General features: G+C 48.7%; 2 protein-coding genes across 4 annotated transcripts; one reads left to right on the forward strand and one right to left on the reverse strand.

The window, feature by feature from the left end:
* Nucleotides 1–8008: 8008 nt before the first annotated feature.
* Nucleotides 8009–9323, reverse strand: LOC6901736 (uncharacterized). 2 transcript variants are annotated; one of them, XM_002134369.3, is made up of 4 exons: nt 9172–9323; nt 8796–9109; nt 8702–8736; nt 8009–8632 (listed from the first exon to the last, which is right to left on the reverse strand). In XM_002134369.3, exons 2-4 carry the CDS (start codon nt 9103–9105, stop codon nt 8066–8068), a joined length of 912 nt encoding a protein of 303 aa, XP_002134405.3. In that variant the 5' UTR covers nt 9106–9109; nt 9172–9323; the 3' UTR covers nt 8009–8065. The 2 variants fall into 2 exon arrangements, with proteins under 2 accessions (XP_002134405.3, XP_015042088.2); XM_015186602.2 differs by having other exon boundaries at nt 8009–8736.
* Nucleotides 9324–14353: 5030 nt separating this feature from the next.
* Nucleotides 14354–16311, forward strand: LOC26532112 (uncharacterized). 2 transcript variants are annotated; one of them, XM_033383938.1, is made up of 4 exons: nt 14354–14511; nt 14572–14657; nt 14727–15363; nt 15420–16311. In XM_033383938.1, the coding sequence occupies exons 2-4, from the start codon at nt 14602–14604 to the stop codon at nt 16095–16097; spliced, it is 1371 nt and encodes a 456-aa protein (XP_033239829.1). In that variant the 5' UTR covers nt 14354–14511; nt 14572–14601; the 3' UTR covers nt 16098–16311. The 2 variants fall into 2 exon arrangements, with proteins under 2 accessions (XP_033239829.1, XP_033239828.1); XM_033383937.1 differs by lacking the exon at nt 14354–14511 and having other exon boundaries at nt 14512–14657.
* Nucleotides 16312–17743: the final 1432 nt, after the last annotated feature.

Raw genomic sequence — 17743 nt, forward strand, 5'->3', positions numbered from 1 at the left:
TCCGTTTCGGTCTGTTCCTCAGTTCTGGACTTCCTTTTCCTGTTCGACGATGCGCCCATGGCCAATGTCCCACCTCCCAGGCATCCAGGCTCTCTCTTCTTCCCTCTCTCCCTCTCCCTTTGCCATTGCCTGCCTTTAGCAACAATTTAAACTTTTATTAATTTTACATACCCCTCACATACACACACACACTTGCACACGGGTGTACCCTACAGCCCCCAGCCCCCAGCCACCAGCCACCATCCCCTTCCCCTTTTCCCATTGTTGTTGTGGGTTATTAAAAAAACAAGCTGCCTGAAAATCTTTTCTTAAATTAATATTTCTTTGTACGACAACAACAAAATAAAGAAAAAACGAAAGCTGAAACTGAAAAAATGAAGAAAAAGGAAGCACAGCGTCGACTTCCTGTCGTCCTTTTCCCTGGGACGCAGTTCAGCTTTGATGCGATTTTCCATTTATTTTCACCACCTCAAAGAGGATGAATGAATGGAGTGGAAAGCGGTTGAGCGGGTGAGCGGGTGAGCGGGTGACCGTGGAATGCGGGTGAAAAAAAAAAAGGAAAACATATTCCCGACGTTGACTAAATAACGCTCGTCCAACATCGGAGATGCTTCAGTTTTTATACCCGATACTCAAAATAGGTATAGGTGTAAGTATATTAGATTTGTGGTGAAAATGGATGTTTCCGACCCCATAAGGTACATATATTCTTGATCACCATCAATAGCAAAGTCCATTGAGCCCTGCCTGTCTGTCCGTCAGTCCGTCCCTATGAGCAACGACATTTTGTATCCGAACTTCATCTTCGAACCCGCAAAGGACGAAAATCTGTGGCAACAATATAGAAGATACTAGAAAATAAGATACGCACAATCCTAGAAAACTAGCATATCTATCAGATTGCCGAATCTGGATCGGATCGGATTATTATTATAGCCAAAAGTAAGAAATCAGTCGCTACATAAGAAATCAGCGCCCGACGTCACGCTCAGACTGATTTTCTGTCTCTCTCGCACGCACTCTTTGTCGTGTCGTGCAATGTTAGCGGCGTCTGCCGGAGGAGAGCCATACTGACTTAATACGGGAATAAATGTAGAGTTGCGGTCTCCGCAGCAACTTACAAGGTCCCCCCCTCGTTATTACTATTATTTGGTGGTGATAAATGGTTATCTGTTCTGCAAGGATTTTACATTCATTTCACTTGTTTCGTTAGCTTGAAGATAATACAAAGAAATACTCATACTTTGTAGAGCAAATGTTAGTTTAGTACCATTTTCATGCGCGATATCGAACAGGAAAATACCTCAACCTTCCGACTTATTCATTTGTCCTGAATCATTCCATCTAAATTCCAGCCCTTAACCTTTTTCGCTTCGCCATTCTTTGGTGGTGTAATTCTTGTTAAATTTTTCCATATTTTGCCTCATTTAATAATATACCGCTTCACCGATCGACCCCCCCAGAAATAATTCAGAGAGAATAGTTTACTTGCGGAGGTCTTTGGATTGCTTCTAATTGAAAAACTCGCTCTTAATTAACATCAAGTGGAGCCTCTTCATCATTCTTTTTGCATACCTGACTACGGCGCATTCGCATCCCCCATCCCCCCTGCTGCATTATATTCTGCATGTTGCGATAATTTGCTCCACCGACTGGCCCACACCCTGCTACAACTCCGACTCTCGCCCTGCCCTGCCCTGTTATGCCGTGGTCTCCCGCGCTGCTGTTCCAGCTAAAAAGAAAACTATTTGTTATCCCGTTGTAATTTGCATTGGCGCACCCAAAAACGACAGTCAGCGGGCGAGAGAGTCCCAGGCGCGTCCCAGTCGCGTCCCAGTCCTGGACGTGCGACACTGACAGGCGGTGGCTGGGGGACACTTTGACACGTGGACAATGTCTCCATTCCATCCCCCCACCCTTCCACCATCCTCCCACCATCTACCACCCTGATGACCTGTGTTTTTGTGTGTCTTGTGCCACTTTTCCTTCTTCACTTTTGCCATCAACGTTTTTCGTTTCCACTTTTCTTTTCTTTTCAGTGCTTTTTTTCTTCTTTTTTTTGCATTTTAATTGATTTCGCTTAAGTCTCATAATCGTGACACTTTGGCGCCTTTTAATTTGATTTTATTGGCCTTCAGCATGCCAGGCCCGAGGGGCCGGCGCAGGGGTGGACATGGGAAAAGCGGCGGATCCGGTCCGGGTCGGGTCGTGGCTGGGGGTTGAACGAGTTGACCCGCGTCAATTGGCGGCGTTTTATGACGGCGACCTCGGCGAACTTTATTATTTTGTAAAATAAAAATAAAAAATACAACAAGAACATTGGGCGAAAAAAACCAGGGAAAACCCCGGGAAAACCCGTGAAGAAAAGGGAAACGCGGCATTGTTCGCATTCCTCTCCGGGTGATATTTTATGCCGTTTTGCGTTTTGTTCTTGTTTTTTGTTTGTTCTTGTTTTTGTTTGCCTTAGCGCCGCCTACATTCTCGTTTTAATTTGCGTAATTGAGTGGCTCGTTTTAATTTTCATTTCCCCTTTCCCTTACTTTCCTTTCCTTTTTTCCTTTTTTTCCCCCTTTTTTTCTTGCTCGCTGATAAGTCCTCCAGGGTAGGAAAGGGCATGTGGCAGAGAGTCTTTCGAATAGCTTTCTCTTGCAGTAAACAGCCAACTGAAAGGATGGCCTACACGCAGAGGAGTATGCCGTCCAAAAGGGATATCCTTCGGGTCGAGAGTTGCCGCTCTCAAAGCTCGTTCAATTCCTTCTCGAATCATGGTCTGCGTATGCGGTTCAAAAGGAGCAGAAAGGAGTAAAAGGAGCAGCAGTGGTATGAGGACCAGGACCACGACCAGGACCAGGACCAGGACTATTGGGTAGCAGCACAAAAGGGGAGCTTATTAAGTTGTTGCCTTTGCCTTAATGAAAATGACAAACTGCCAAATGACGAAAGCCATCCGAGAATGGGTGCTGTCCCGGATTCCGTCTCGGATTCTATTTCAGTATCTGTCCTCAGTCTCCTCCCCGGTTCGCCGGTCACTTCAAAAGGTGGAAAGGGGAGGGTTGCTACGGTGGCGGGGGTGGGGAGGGAGGATAAATCAATTCTGGTAAAGCCTTCGACTGGGAAACATTTGACAAAAGTTGCCCACAAACAGTCAAGGACAAATTACATTTAATTTAATTTCGAGCTCCATCCTACATCCCCCCCCCCCCCCCCCGCCCGATCGACCAGCTCCAGTCTCAGTTTCAGTTTCAGTTTGCAGTTCTTGGGCGAGCTATCGACCGAGTCCTCCATCTACCTGACACTCTCGATTCCTCCGATGGCTCTGGGGGCGGCCCATTGAAGCATTTAGCCATCCATCAGTCGGCTGGCTGTGTCCTGTGATGTCCTGTCGTGTCCTACAAGCGGCCACGGCCCACATAACTGATGATGAAGTTGCTCACTCAAGCGCCAACAGCCACGCCCCATGAAAATTCATTCGCTCAGTCAATCCCATTGATTCCATTCCAATCCAGCCACCCCTCCCCCCCGCCCCCTCCGCCACACATTGTGGGCATGGAGAAGATCCAAGCTGGCAGGACATTTAATTTATTAAAGAATTTGTAAAGCAATAAGTTTGTATCCCATTGCCCATCCGGTGTTCAATGCTGTCTCCTATCCCATCCAATCCCATTCCATCCTGTCCACACTCCTGTCGTCTGTCCTGTCCCTAGATCCATTCCGTCTCGTAGTTCCTTTCCGTGGCGTTCTATTCCAACGCAGGACACCCAGGAGTCGATAATCGTTTTCATTAAGCCGAACGACAGGGGGCGACACGGCGGCTTAATTGCTCCATCTGCCCCACCGCTCCACCATCGCACCATCCGCCCATCACTCAAATGGACAGTCGCACTAAGCGACACTTTTTAATTAAAACGTAAAAACGAGTGGCTGGGGCGGGTAATGGCAAATCTTCCCCAGACTTTGGCCTCGTCCTTTGGCTTTGGCTCGAGGACTCTGATGAGCAAGCTGAACTCCAGACGAGACGCGACGAGATGAGACTTGGGACTCAAGACCACAAAAATTCAATCAAATCGCAGCGCATTTGCTTGAACATCTTCCGTTCCCCCACTCCACCTCCACCACCAAGAAGTCTCCCCTCCTGGCGGCCCCCTTGTAGCCCCCTGGCACGAGTAGCATCTCCTTCCTGGAGAGAGCATCATTAACCGGAACGTAAGGAGAGAGATTCGCTTACGTTGCATGGGGGAGTGCGGGGGGTGGGGGGTAGAGGCTCCATGGATGAGATTCGACTTGTGTCCTTCTCCTGACTTTGGCTTTGGTTAAAGTTTTCCCTTTTCCCCTGTCACTGCCACTGGCATTAGCGTAAGCCAGCACGTAAGGCAAGCCACGTTACGTAATTAGTTGACGTAAGGTCTGATGTACACTGAAGGAAACGGGAAGTACAAACTATCTCCAAGAAGAATTCGAGATAGAAGAAGAAGACTCTCGAGTCCAGTGACTGCACAACTGTAGAGCAGCAGCAGCTTCCTTTTGCATTCAACGAGAAATCGTTAATAAAAGGACACCTCATTTAGGTAATCCCCAATCAAATTTCATTCAATATTTCATATTCAATGCACCTCTAGATTCCAATGCTGCTTCAGTGTATCTTAGATACCCCGGAAAGAGGATGCTCACTTATCAAAAGCTTATTCAATTAAAAACCCTCGTACTGCATCCATTGCTTCCATTATGAGGTTGCATAAGATATGTTCTGTTGTTCCCTCCCACATACCACATGCCACATGCCACATCCCACCTACCATTTGCTCTGCTCTGCTTTGCATCTTCGGTCCACAACAATCCAATCAAATGGCAGCGCATCAGCGGAGCATAAACAGCAACAGTCGGCATCCCCTTTCCCCCTATCCCCCGTTCCCGGTGGAAAACCACTTGCTATCCAATCTCTTGGCCAGGGATCATTAGGCAACATTCAGCAAAGGGGTTGAGCACTGCATCTTCTACGGAACGGTGTGGGTTTCAGCTGTGGAAGGGGTGTTCGGGAGGGGGGGGAGGGTTCATGGGTATCGTATCATCGCATCACCTTCATGTTGCGGCTGCTCATTTGCGTAATGCACAAATTTAATTTACCAAAACGCGGCAGAGAAAAAGATGCTGTTTTGCCAGTGGCCGCCGTCCACCCTTCTACCCTGCTACCACTTTTCTCCCCTTCTTAACCTTATTTCTTGCCTTTAAACCCTCTTCTTCTCTCCTCTTCTGCTCTTCTGCTTGCGCTCTCCCGCTGAACTTTCTCCACGGAACATCAACGACGGAACGCGCTTACCCGCAACGCATTCTGTGCGGTCCGGAGTGCCCGCTGACCTCTGTTCTCCCCTCTCCCTGTTCATTCCCCTTTCAGGCCCCTCTCACCCCCCCAGTTGGCCACACAATTTAAGGGGGAAAAGCTTACGTTAATTGTGTGTATCCTCCTCCAGCAGCGTGGCAAGTGGCTGCGCCTGGGCTTGGGCCTCGTCTTGGCTCCTCCTCAGCGATGGCGGAGGGCGGAGGGAGGAGGCCTTGGCGAACCCGAAACGGGGGGAAAGACTGGAAGACAGGAAGGACTGCCAGGGCGCTGCCAGGGCGCTCATTTTAATCAATTTTTAATTTAAATTTAATAGAGTAACACGCTTGGTGGGATGGTTAAGAAGAGCGTGGGGGGCATGGAGCGTTCGCCGTTCGGCGTGCGGCGTGTGGCATTGGGCGCTCTGTGTGGCAAATTGACTGGGTCTCCATGTTGCCAGGTCATAAGGGAGGACGACGATTGGGGCTGGCACAGGGTGCAGCCGCTCCACGCCGCTTCTGTCGCAGCACATTGGTGTCATTTTACACGCATTCCTAGGTAAATAATCTTCAGAGCGTCACTAATGCGATGACTTTGTGGCGCCCCTCGCCCAGCTGAACCCCAGCAGAGAGAGAGAGGGAGAGAGAAAGAGTGTATATTGAGTGGATTGGGGATTGGGGGTTGGGGAGGGGTGCGGCAATGTAAATTTGCGCGTCATTTCAGTCGGCGAACTCTCACTGAAAGCCACAGGCCCCACAGTCCACAGAGCTGTAGCTGTAGCTGTTTCCAATGTGGGTTAAGGTGTCACAGAGCACGAAACGATATTTAAAGGATTAAGTGATTTCCCTGAAAATTAACACAATCGTGGGGGTGAGGGGTGGTGGTGGTGTGGGCTTCCAAGGTGAGCATCGATTCGGCCTTCGGGTTGCCACAGCGTTTACGGGTGGCGATTTCTCGGGTGGGTTGCGGCTCGGTGGCAAATTGCGTGTTATTTTGACCATTATGTTTCCCTGGCAAGGAGGAGGCAAGGCAACGCAAGGCAACGCAAGGCAAGGGCTGGGACCTGGCATGGGGCTTAATGTAATTCAATTTATGGGCTCGCACAGACCCTCGCCCCCTTGCCCACTGCTGCAGTACGCCGTACCCGAAGCCGGACTCTGGACGCTGGCCCGTGGCCTGTCAATTGGTTATTTATGCGAGCTTTTTAGATTTTGGCGGTTAATTAAAGCACATTATGCCTTAATTGCTAGATTAAAATGCCTTTTTGCCAGAGAGAGATGCGAGATGGAGAGATGGAGTGGCGTGTGGCGTGTGGTGCGTGGTTCGTGGTGTGCGGGGCGTGGGTCAGGTCCCGACCTTTTCTCGCTTTTGTTAGTTGCTTTTTAATGACTCGAAATTAGTTGCAAATTGGAGGAAAGTCCAGGCCCAGGACCAGGCCCAGGAAAAGGTCGGGATACACAAACTCTCTCTCGCTCTCTCCCTCTCAGGCAGTCTGTTCTATTGTGTATTTTTTGGGCACATGTGGGAGATGAGTAGGGCGTTGTATTCCCACTTGATTACCCCAAACAATGCATTCCCTGAGGTGGGACTCCGACTCGGACTTTGAGTGCCCAATGCAGCTGTCATTTGTCAGGCCACCTTTTGATGGAATGGAATGGAAATGGAAATCGAAATGGAAGTGCCCACCAGGGGTAGGTATTGGCAGTGGGATGTACGCCTAAAACTGCATTTGTCCACTTTGATTGTCATAATTGCATTTCTTTGTGTTCGTGTGTCAGTGGGTGTCCTGCCTGGCAGTGTGTACGTGACAATGGCAGAAAGTCAGACAGGATGGCAGACAGCAGCAGCAGATGAAGGCCCTGCCCCGCTGGCTCTCTCCTGTCAGAACAGGCAACAGCCGAGAGCCGAGAGCCGAGAGCCAAGAGCCGGCGTATAATGATATTAGTCCCCGACTAATGTATGCAAGCTCCTCTAATAAGCGCACTGCACATTATTAGTTATTAATTAGTCAGGTGAATTGGCCCTCACGAGGGTCCTCGTCCCCTCTCTTCACTCTCCTGTAATGCATGCAGGTCCTATGGCGTGTGTGTGTGTGTGTGTTTGTGGAGGGAGCCCTGTCAGGGCTTGCCCCGTGGGAAAGTGTGCCCAGGCTTTTGCTGCAAAAGCCAACCGCATTGAACTATGACTACAATGCCCGGCAGCAGTGAGTGGGGCCTTCCCCTGTTTTTAATTTTTCTTTTTTTTGGGGGGGCCCTGTTTGCTGGCTGGGCTGCCGCTCGTTCGTACAACATGCTGAATACTGAATATTGAATTATTAGAAATGAGCTAATTGAAAAACTCAGTTCGCACACACGTTGGGACACACCTAACGACGTAATTCATCACGTAACGTGTGATGTAAATTGACAGGTAACACGTCGAGGGGCTGGCTGCCACCAGCACCCACCATCGACCATCGAGCAAGCTGCGAAATGCGAGATATGTGCGAAATCCATTCACCGAAAAGGGTTAGAAAAGGGTTGGAAATTAGCAGGGGGAGGGGGGAAGAGAGTGGGCTGCTGGGCGAAAATATACAACAGTTTTGTATACGTCCAGAAATTATATAGGTATTGGCTGGTGAGGATAAAGGACCTTCAAAGAGACTCATCCAAGGCAAAAGGAATTCTGTGATTCCCAATATCGGAATACCCCAAAGAGCTGGATGGGCAATCATTTATTTTGGGAAAAAGACTCCATACAGTAGATGCTATCAAATTAGAAATACTTCGGATTATCCCTGCAGTTCTCGTAGGAGATATAAGTAAAATTCTTGCATTTGCGATGTTTGGCAGAGCCTGCAATCACATTGTGCACATCCGACAGCCAAAGGTTGGGTGTCTGGCGCGATTTGATCAGAGTGGAGATGACTTTCTTCTTGCGGGCAGGCTTGAAGGGCAGCCAAAACTTAATGTCGGTCTTCTTGGCCTCATCGCGCAGCTTGGCCGTGAGATCCTTGTAGCTGAGGACCGCGCTTGTTGTCTGGACTTGGGTCTTAATCATCTTCTTGAGCGTATCGAAAGTTTGACAGCAACAGCGACAGAGACAATAATAAACTTGACCAGTATTTGCCTTGCGATTCGTTGCCTTGGCCACCAAAAGGAGGCCATGAATCTCATCAGGAGTCTCGGCTGGTGGGGGTAGCCCAGTTGACGAAATACCAATTTGAATCTTCATTGGAGTCTTGGTTGCCGACTCTTCTGCTGGTTCTGTCTTGCCGTCTTGGTCCTGACCGTCCATGGCCTGGCGATCTTCATTTACCGCGTTCTGAATGTCCTGCATGGCCTGTGAATACATTTTCAGTAGCAGTCTTTTTTTCCAAAGAGCCGCATCAATCATCTGCGGTGTACCTACGGGCTTTGTGTCCGTGGAAATCGGAATTTCGAAACCTAAAGAAACCTAAGGTTTGAAATGTATTCAAAATACAAATGTTTCTACTGAGACTTGCCCTGTGTTTCCTTGTCGGGCTTGCCCTGGATAGTCTTGTCCTTTGAATTTATATCCATCGGCACTGATGAACTCTCGATTTGAGCCTGAAGAGTGGCCGTCTTGCCTGCGCCCTGGCCTGGGCCAATATTCAGTACGTCCTGGATACATTCGTGTTGATCATTGTCTCCCTTCTGTTCAATCTCTTGATTATTGCTTTTGACCAGCTTGGCCTGCTGCATCGCCTTGGCCATCTTTTTGGGACAAGGCGATGGGGGGTGTGAGGAATTATCCTGTGGAATAGCCACCGGATTTGTGTCCGCCGAGCTCATTCCACTGAAAGCCAAACGAATGGTTGGTAAGTGAATATAAATATAATATTTTGTAGCAAAACGTACACTGTGATTGGAGAAATTTGAGCTCGACAAATTTGGTTTATGAATTTTCAACAAATACTTTAAAGAGTTATTTTACGATGTGAGCGATATGAAAAATTCAATAGAACTGAGGAATGAACACGACCGACGAGTGGATTGTGACACCGGAACTTCTGCCTACTTGATTCAATGATTAAAGGACTTGTTTGCCAGCTGGCAATAGTCAGATATGCATTTAGCATAAAGAGTGCGCTGAAATACGTAACCAACAACACGTTGTTAACGGTTTTAACGTGATCTAATCATCCCTGGGGCACACGGGCATTTACGGGTGGCCCCTCTCATTGTTTCTCTCACTTCTCAATCTCTCAAAAGCTCTCTCTCTCTCTCTCTCTCTCTCTCTCTCTCTCCTCCTTCCGGTTGTTATGCAAGGCAATCAAGGAAATCCCTTGCCCTCTCTCGTCAGGTGCAATTTTGTTATTCCGCTTTCAGCTGATTACGTAACGTAAGCCGTGTCGTAAACTATTTCCCATCTTACTTTGTTTCCGCTCCACAGTGGGAGGTGCGGTGCGATTGTAAGGGCGGACGAGGACGAGTGGCTTACGTTTGCCTCCAGTACCAGTACAGTGGAACCTCTCCTGCCAGACAGCCACTGTCTGGAAGGCTAACCAGGCATCTCCAAGACTCCGCAGAGAGATCTCACTGTGGGGCTATGTACACTCGTATCTGGAAAGTTCTTTACGAATTCTATGCCAAAGTTATAATGACCTTTTGGTGTCCAGCCAGCCGGAGTCTGGGTTCAAACAGAGCTGGGGTCGAAGAAGCGACAGAAGCGACAGAGGCGACAGCGGGAGAGCGGGCGAGCGCAGTCCCCAGCCGAAATCCATTTTCTAAACCAATCCGAAAACCCAATCCCCATCCCCATCCCAATTCCATTCTCGATTCCATTCGGAATCGCTGCTGCAGCTTAGCGCGTAATTTTCTATGAATGCAACCGCCAAGCGGCGCTGGACCACAGGCGGTCCACAAAACGAGACGAGACCGTGCCACATGTATGGTAAATTAACACCCCCACCACCCTCTCTCTGGGGCAGCAGGAGCAGGAACACCCCCCTTGGTGGTGGTGGTGGTGGTGCACCCAACAAAAGTCAGGCCATGGCCGACCATTGCCGAGCTGCAACTGTCGCATATTGAAACGTTAATCGCATTGCTTCTTGCAGGGCTGCAGGATGGACAGCACAGACTACGGGTCCGGGTCCGGGTCCGGGTCCGGCTCGGGCTTGGACTTTTGGGTTGAGTGTTGGCGAGAGGGGAGGATGTGGATGGGTGGTGCTGGAGGAGCAAAGGCCGTCATATTTAGTTTTCCTTGACGCTCACAGCTCACAGCTCACACAGCTGGATGTCCTTATAGCAATCCTCCTCGGCTTTGCCTCCTCCTTCCCTGGAATGGTGCTCGTTCTCGTCCTCGTCATCGGTCTGGTCTGCTCCATTCCGTTCCGTACCATCCCCGCCCCAAAAGCAACGTTTGCGATGATTACTTTTGGTGGTTGTTGACTGTGGCGAGTAGCGTCCACCCACATGCCACACCCCCTTCCGGAGACCGTTCCTGCTTTTTGCAACGCCCCTTTGTTGTTCGCCGTGTGGTCAATGACATTTGCTTGGGAGTAGCATCAGAAGCAGCAGAAGCAGCAGCAGCGAAGAAGCAGCGAAAAATCAATGCAACAGCGACACTGCCCCCAGCCCTAACCCCATCCCCATCCGCATCCGCATCTCCATCTCCACCTGCACCTCCCTACGTCCCTTCCTCTCTGGCTCCCTTACTCTCTTCTTCACTGTGATTGCCAGCATCTGCTGCAGAAGAAACAGGAAAAAGAAGAGCGTTTTTCCACCTGCCAGGCAAATAATTGTTGGCTGGAGGCCGAAGCTGAAGCCCCACTTGAGCTAGAAAACATATTTTACAATTATCATAAATTTCGTTGGCGTACTTTTTTAGCACGGACAATTTATAGGCGTAGTTGTTTCGATAATTGGATGGTGTTTTTTCGGAAGGAGAGAACAAGAACAAGGACAAGGACTGTAACAGACCCAAAGAAGGGATGGATGCCGAACACTAGAGACGGGATGGAATGATTTTGTATATAAACATCGATTGGCAAACTATTGTAAGGCCATCTTCTGCCTTAAGTACCCTTCTGCCCTCGGGCCCAAGGAAGCGATGCTGAACGATGTATGGATTTTACGCTGGAATATAATTTAAGCACCAATTGGCCTCTTTATTGATCTGTTTTTGTAGACATCTTTCTGCAAATGTCAGAGGATTCCATCCAGTATTCATATTCGTTGACTGCCAATTCTGAAATGGGCAACGAAACTTCTTTTGGGTCGCCAGTTCTTGTCCAGATCTCTGAAGCTATGTTATATCTTCTTCAGCATACAATCAAATCCACATCAAATAGAGTAATTGCTTTGGAAGGAGCTTTGACACAGCTGTAAAGTGTTTTTGGAACTTATGTCACATGTAAATTCCCCATCAAATTCCATCTTAATAGAGCCAACCTCTCTTGACTGAATGCCCCACTGAATATCCCTTTCAATACCTCTCGTGGCCCTACCCTCGTGCTCCTTTTCATTAGCACCCGGAAGGAAAAAGAGCTTACCGGAGGGCATACTCGATCGAAAGTGCCTACATTTGGGGATGCATATGTATAATCCGCACAAGTGCTATTCATTTGATAGCTGTCAAGCCCCAGGCATTGGTGTTCCTGCGGAATTTGACAATTGGAAACCACTTGGAGCTCATATCCCATGAAAATTCCCTGTTACATTCCAACCAAATCGAACACGCTGCTGCTGCTGCTGATGCCACAAGCAAATCAAATTCCAGGCATTGGCCAAAGGCTTTCTCGCACTTGTCTCCCGTTGAGGAGTGAGAGCTGAGAGCTGAGAAATGCGGGATTGCGGTAGCAACAAGTTCTCCAATTAACCGCATGCCTCGCATTCTTACCTGAGCTACGGCCGTGCTCTGACGGCAATGGCTGCTGGCAGGCAAATCGTGGCGCGTTAATTGCCTTTCATAATTGACCAAAAAGGACTCCCAAGGAGCAAGGGGCAAGGCAGAGAAATAGAGTGCGAGAGAGCGAGAGAGAGAGACGAAACCGCAGTCGTTTCCCATTGCTGACCGCAGTCGAAGAGCTATGGGGCCATCTGCCACCCAATGGCAGTGCCGTGCCAATTGCAGCACTGCTGATAATTCTTGCGGACATTTTTCGCATTGCCTGGTAACAGGACACATGAGAGAGGAGCGTGGGGGCAGGAGAGAGGAGAAAAGAGAAAGGGGAGAGGAGTCAGAGCCGTAGCCAGAGCCAGGCACTGGCCAAGATGACAACATCGATGTTGATGCATCCAATTAGGCGAGCAATTACCAAGGACCAACAGCCCAAAGGAGACACACACACACACACACACAGAAAGGAGAGAGTGGAGAGAGAGAGGAGAGAGTGTGCCTGCAAGTCATACTCGAATTGGTCTCTGGTCTTTGGTATCCCATCTCTGGTCTCCGCTTTGGTCTCCGCTCTGGCCTCCCTTCCTGGCCGGGGGCATCAGGTGACTGTCAAGTGGATGGACTGGGAGGCGACGGAGCGAGGGATCTCGTCTTTCGCTAATGAGGGGACATGTTCGCTGGTGGCATACCCTAACCCTTACCACGGAGAGTGTCGGTCCAGCAGTCTGGTCGGAGGCCTTTGGGATCAGCAGAGAGCCTCTCTTCCGAGATAAAGAGAGAGTCCAGTCCGAACTTTTTCCTCCATTCCAATCCATTTACTGTTCCAGAAAGTTTCTTTTATTCGTGGTAATTAGCTTTCACGGCCCACCACTCCTCTGCCATCGTCATAGCCATGGCCATCGTCCTGCCTCCTGCCTCCTGCGTCCCGCGTCCTCCGGCCCGCGCTCTGCCTTCTGTCATTTAAAGCGATATTTATCATCGTTGTCTACTTTTAGGCTCATTTGCATTTGCATTTGACAGAGTGTCCGGACTGCGGACTCCGGACTGCGGACTACGGACTACGGACTACGGACTCTGGAGAGCGGCGAGCGGGACAGGACAGTCAAGACTGGTTGGCCGCACTGGGTCGAGCGAGGCGTGTCGCCCGTCCGATAAGTTGGCCCTGTTTTTATGGCTTCCAAAGCGTCGGGTGCCGGTCCTCGGTCGCCGGTCGCCGGGTGGAAAGTTGTTTGTGGCCCTTGGCGCTTTTCATTTCATTTCATCAATTAACCAGAAGGCAGCAAAAATGTGTGTGTTTTGCCCTCTAATTAGCATCCACATAAACAGAGCACAAATCCTATTAGCACCCGCATTCACTTCCTGCCCCGCTGTACGCCGTACGCTGTCCCTGCCCCTCTGCACACTGCGCACCTCACCTCCCCCTTCTACCACATGGAGTGTTGTAAAAAACCATAAATACTTTGGGCAAAAGGACATCGAGTGGCCAGGACATCGTAGCTCATTAGCAACTGGAGCTGGAGCTGGGGCTGGAGCTGGCGGTGTAGGTGGGCATTAAAAATTAGAACATATTCCGTTGTGGGTCTTGGGTAAAGGATCCCTGGAGAACATCCTTTGCTCATCCAGAAGTATTTAAGCGGATACTTTATGGAGCTGCAGGAAATGCAACTAAATTCTCAAAATTGCGTCTAACATTCTTACAGAACAATGTTTCCTAAGGGTTCTACACAGTCTTCTGAACTGCTTGATTTTTATAAATATTTGGTCACAGAATATGAGTAGAACCTTTTACTTGAGATTGCCAAAATAATACTCCGAATTTTTCGCACTTCAAGACAAGTCCTGCTTGACAAGACAAATCATTTTACGTAACCGTTTGAAATGGTTCCTTTGCTTATTTTGTATACTATTTTGAAGAGATAATTCCTCGAACTGAGTTCCAGACTGATCGGGAACTATGACTATAGAGAAAGGAGGCTGGTGGCTTCTTCTTTTTGAGACATATTCCCTAGGCATTGAGGGGTTAAGGCCTAGTACTCTTAGTCCTCTTATTCGCAATCAATAGGTTACAAAAAATAACGTACATATTTTCTGATTAGCAGTCAGCTCTGATAGGTAGCAATATATGAAAGTATAGACAGTAATTCTTATTTACTTTAAGACTCAAGCATTTTCATTTTCTTTAACCCCAAAATTCATGGCGATGCCAGCTGATTTCTTACGAAATTAAGTTGGTTGCGCTTCTGCATTTCGTGAAATGAGGGGTGGCAACTCTTTCCTTGCATTAAAAGTGTCTAAAATTTGGTAAATGCGTAATCTAGTTTTCTGCCAAAACTTATTCAACATAATCCACTCACAAAAAGGTATTGAACATATCGCACACGTCTTGCTGCTCTTATATCATAAGCCGAAATACTTTTCAGAGAAAAAGAATTCAGCAATACAAAGAAAAGATGTTTCAGCAAAATCAAGTAAAGGACTGGCAAGTAACACGACGCAGAATTACCGCGTAAGTATACAACTTTGACTCGATTACAGCCAATGCAAGCCCGTGTTCAATTGCTGCCTTTCCTCTCAGTGTTAACCTTGGCAATACCGGAATCGCAGAGCAATTGGAGGCTTTCAAGAAACACACCGCCGAGGTGGAAAAGGCGAATGGCCAATGTAGTAAGAAATTTATCCGACTAAAGAACAAGGATCGCTTGGAGGACGTGGCTATGATCCACATCGAGAGTAGTCGTTCCACCATTGTGAACGTGGATGGGGTGCGCTTCCTGTGCCACGACGCCGTTCTTTCGTTTTTTTCGAAACGTTTGACGGAGCAAATGCGGAAGGGATGCCTGTACTTCGAGACCCCAGAGCTGGCATCTCGTGCATTCGATAAAATATACCGCTGGATGCATGGGGAGTGCAGCGTTGTGCAGAGCTTCGATCTTGCTGTACTCAGAGGGGCTCGATTCCTGGCCATTCCCGAATTGCTCGAGCAGATGTGGAAGATGCTGGAGAAAAAGAACCTGACTGAGTACGATGCATTCGAGATGCTCTGCAAGTCACGCAAAGTGCACGAGATCGAGGAGCTGCATGGAATGATGGTGGATCGCATTACCAAGTCCACGCTGGTCATCTTCTCCTCCAAGCAGTTCCTGCGCCTGAGTGAGACTCAAGTGTCGCTCCTGCTGAAGTCGGATCGTTTGGCAGTCAACTCCGAAATTGAAGTGAGTGTCCCATTTGTACAACATTCCACATTTGATTCATTGCATTATCCAAATAGGTTCTGTACAGTGGCTTGTGCTGGCTGCGATACAAGTGGCCCATGCGTCGTGGCAGCGTTGGCAAGGTCCTCAATAGCGTCCGCTATGGGTTTCTCTCCGTACTCATGCTGCAGAAGGTCTCGCTGACGGATCGCCCTCAGACCGGTCCGTTCGCAGATATCCTGGATGTGTTCCTAAAGCTACCCGAGTCCAAGAAGATCCTAGATGATGCCCTGATCTACAGCAGCCTTCTAGCAACCACTGTAATGGAGCCGCACTGTCTGAAGGATAGGCTTGCCACCACCGGGATACAGCTTCTTCCCTCTCGCCGCTGGATGATCGACACGCGCTGCGAATACCATCGCCCTGTCTCCGCGACCATACCGAACATGTCCTTTGTGTCGTGGAAGGAGTTTAAAAACTACATGTTTATGCTGCAGACTGAGAAGACCAATATCGAAGACTTTCGTTGCGTGGATGAGCTGGAGCGCCATATCTGTCCGGGTTCGGAAAGCGATCTGTCGGTTGCAGAGCTGGAGCCCTATGGCTCCACATCTTCGCAGACTTCGCTGCTGTCGGAGGACACTGACCATGAATCAACCACCCTTGTGGCAAGCAGCTTCAATGACTCATCATCAGCATCGGAGAGCGTCCTGACCTCCACCGAGGATACGGAAGGGTCCTCCTCGGATGAGTAGGATGCTGGTCGCATAGCACTGACGGGCCCTCGGCGGGAGACTTGCCCAGGGGCACAACCAAAAGGAACATAGTCCTTAAATATTTTTAAATACCTATTTGTTATAGTTCCCAAATATCATCATATTTACCATCTGTCGTCCGTTTGTCCACTTTGACATGAAAATTCAAATTCAATTGCTAATAAAGCGTCAAATAATCAATGGGATAATGGTATTCCAAGGGCCTTTGATTCGATTGAATATGCTTGTACAAAATACATGCCTGGCCACTTGAATAGGACTCCCCATTTAGTCAGCTAGTACATTATTTATTTACCTGCACTTTTTGCGATGTACGACGTACGTGCCTCCCAGGTGCATACATTACCGACATCGTCTTCCCGGCCGGGACCCTCTCTGGCCACAAGCTGCTATGCCGCGATCCCCTCCTCTTATCACGCCAGGTAGAGTTAATAAGTTATTATTTATTCATTTACTTTATTTAACTCTTCCTTTCATTTAAGCAGGTCTCTCCTCCGGTGGCCAGGAACTCCTCTTGCGTGCCCGCAGACACCGATATGCCCATCATCGTTTACCAGAGGCTTCAGCCTTCTCGTCTTCCGGTTCATACGAGCGAGTATGCGTTCGATGAGGGCTGTCCACTTAAGGCGCCTGGCCGGTTGATATCGCGGATTCACCGCCGGCTCCGGTGCCGTGCGCCCCTCGTGATATGGTTCCTGTCGCCACAGCATCGGCCTTTGGCGTGGGCCACCTTTGGGTCCGCCACTGCCATGGCCCTCTTCCTTGTGTATCACGCGGTTTTCTCTGCCGTTCCAGTCCGCCCGCTGTCGGCACCTCTTCCGCAGGTAATGCATCCTTCGACCTGGCCATCGACAACAAGGACTTTGACTATGGCAACCAAAGGAGCGGCTACGCGGGCTACCAGACTCTAGATAGATCTCGTTGTTGTTAGGTTTAGGATAGATTTATTTATACTAAGCTATGTTTCCATGAATAAAACTATTGAAAAATCATCCTTGCAAAGAATCTTGGGGATATGACTGGCTGGGGTGGTTTGAGTCCTTACCAAAAGGATCAGGGATATTTGTCCAATTACAGGAACCTATGGAACGATGGAACGAAAATATCCTTACGCTCAGAACCGATATTTTTAGATTTTCGATCATTCAAGGGGTGCCGAGGACAAGACAGAACCTGTTGGGATACGATTCTGTCTGGCCTCGGATTGCTTGAATAGGCTCCCGTCTGGAGGGGGACATCGGATTTGACTCGGTGTGAAGTCCTCTGTGAAGGAAGAAATATTTAAAAATATATCCAAAATTATATACTGATTCACTTACGCTTCTCGAGGCTAAAGCCCACGGTTTTATCCATTCGATTGGCTCCTGCCTTCAGGATCATGAAAAGGCATGGCACGGTGCTCAGATCGACCGTTGTACCGACCGTTCTTTAATGACTGGCAGACCCACAAGGGATGCTTTGTAATTTGTATATTTTACTATCGCCAAATGTTCAGTAAAATTCCATAAATTCGCCCAACAACGAAAGATACTGCAAATTATTGAATTCTTCCCAGAGAAATGCTGTTTTATTCCGCCGTTTAAGGCTCGTGCTCGTCTTTGTAGAAGCATTCTTTTCGATGACAA

The sequence above is a fragment of the Drosophila pseudoobscura genome, chromosome X (assembly GCF_009870125.1).
Source record: "Drosophila pseudoobscura strain MV-25-SWS-2005 chromosome X, UCI_Dpse_MV25, whole genome shotgun sequence".
Lineage (NCBI taxonomy): Eukaryota > Metazoa > Arthropoda > Insecta > Diptera > Drosophilidae > Drosophila > Drosophila pseudoobscura.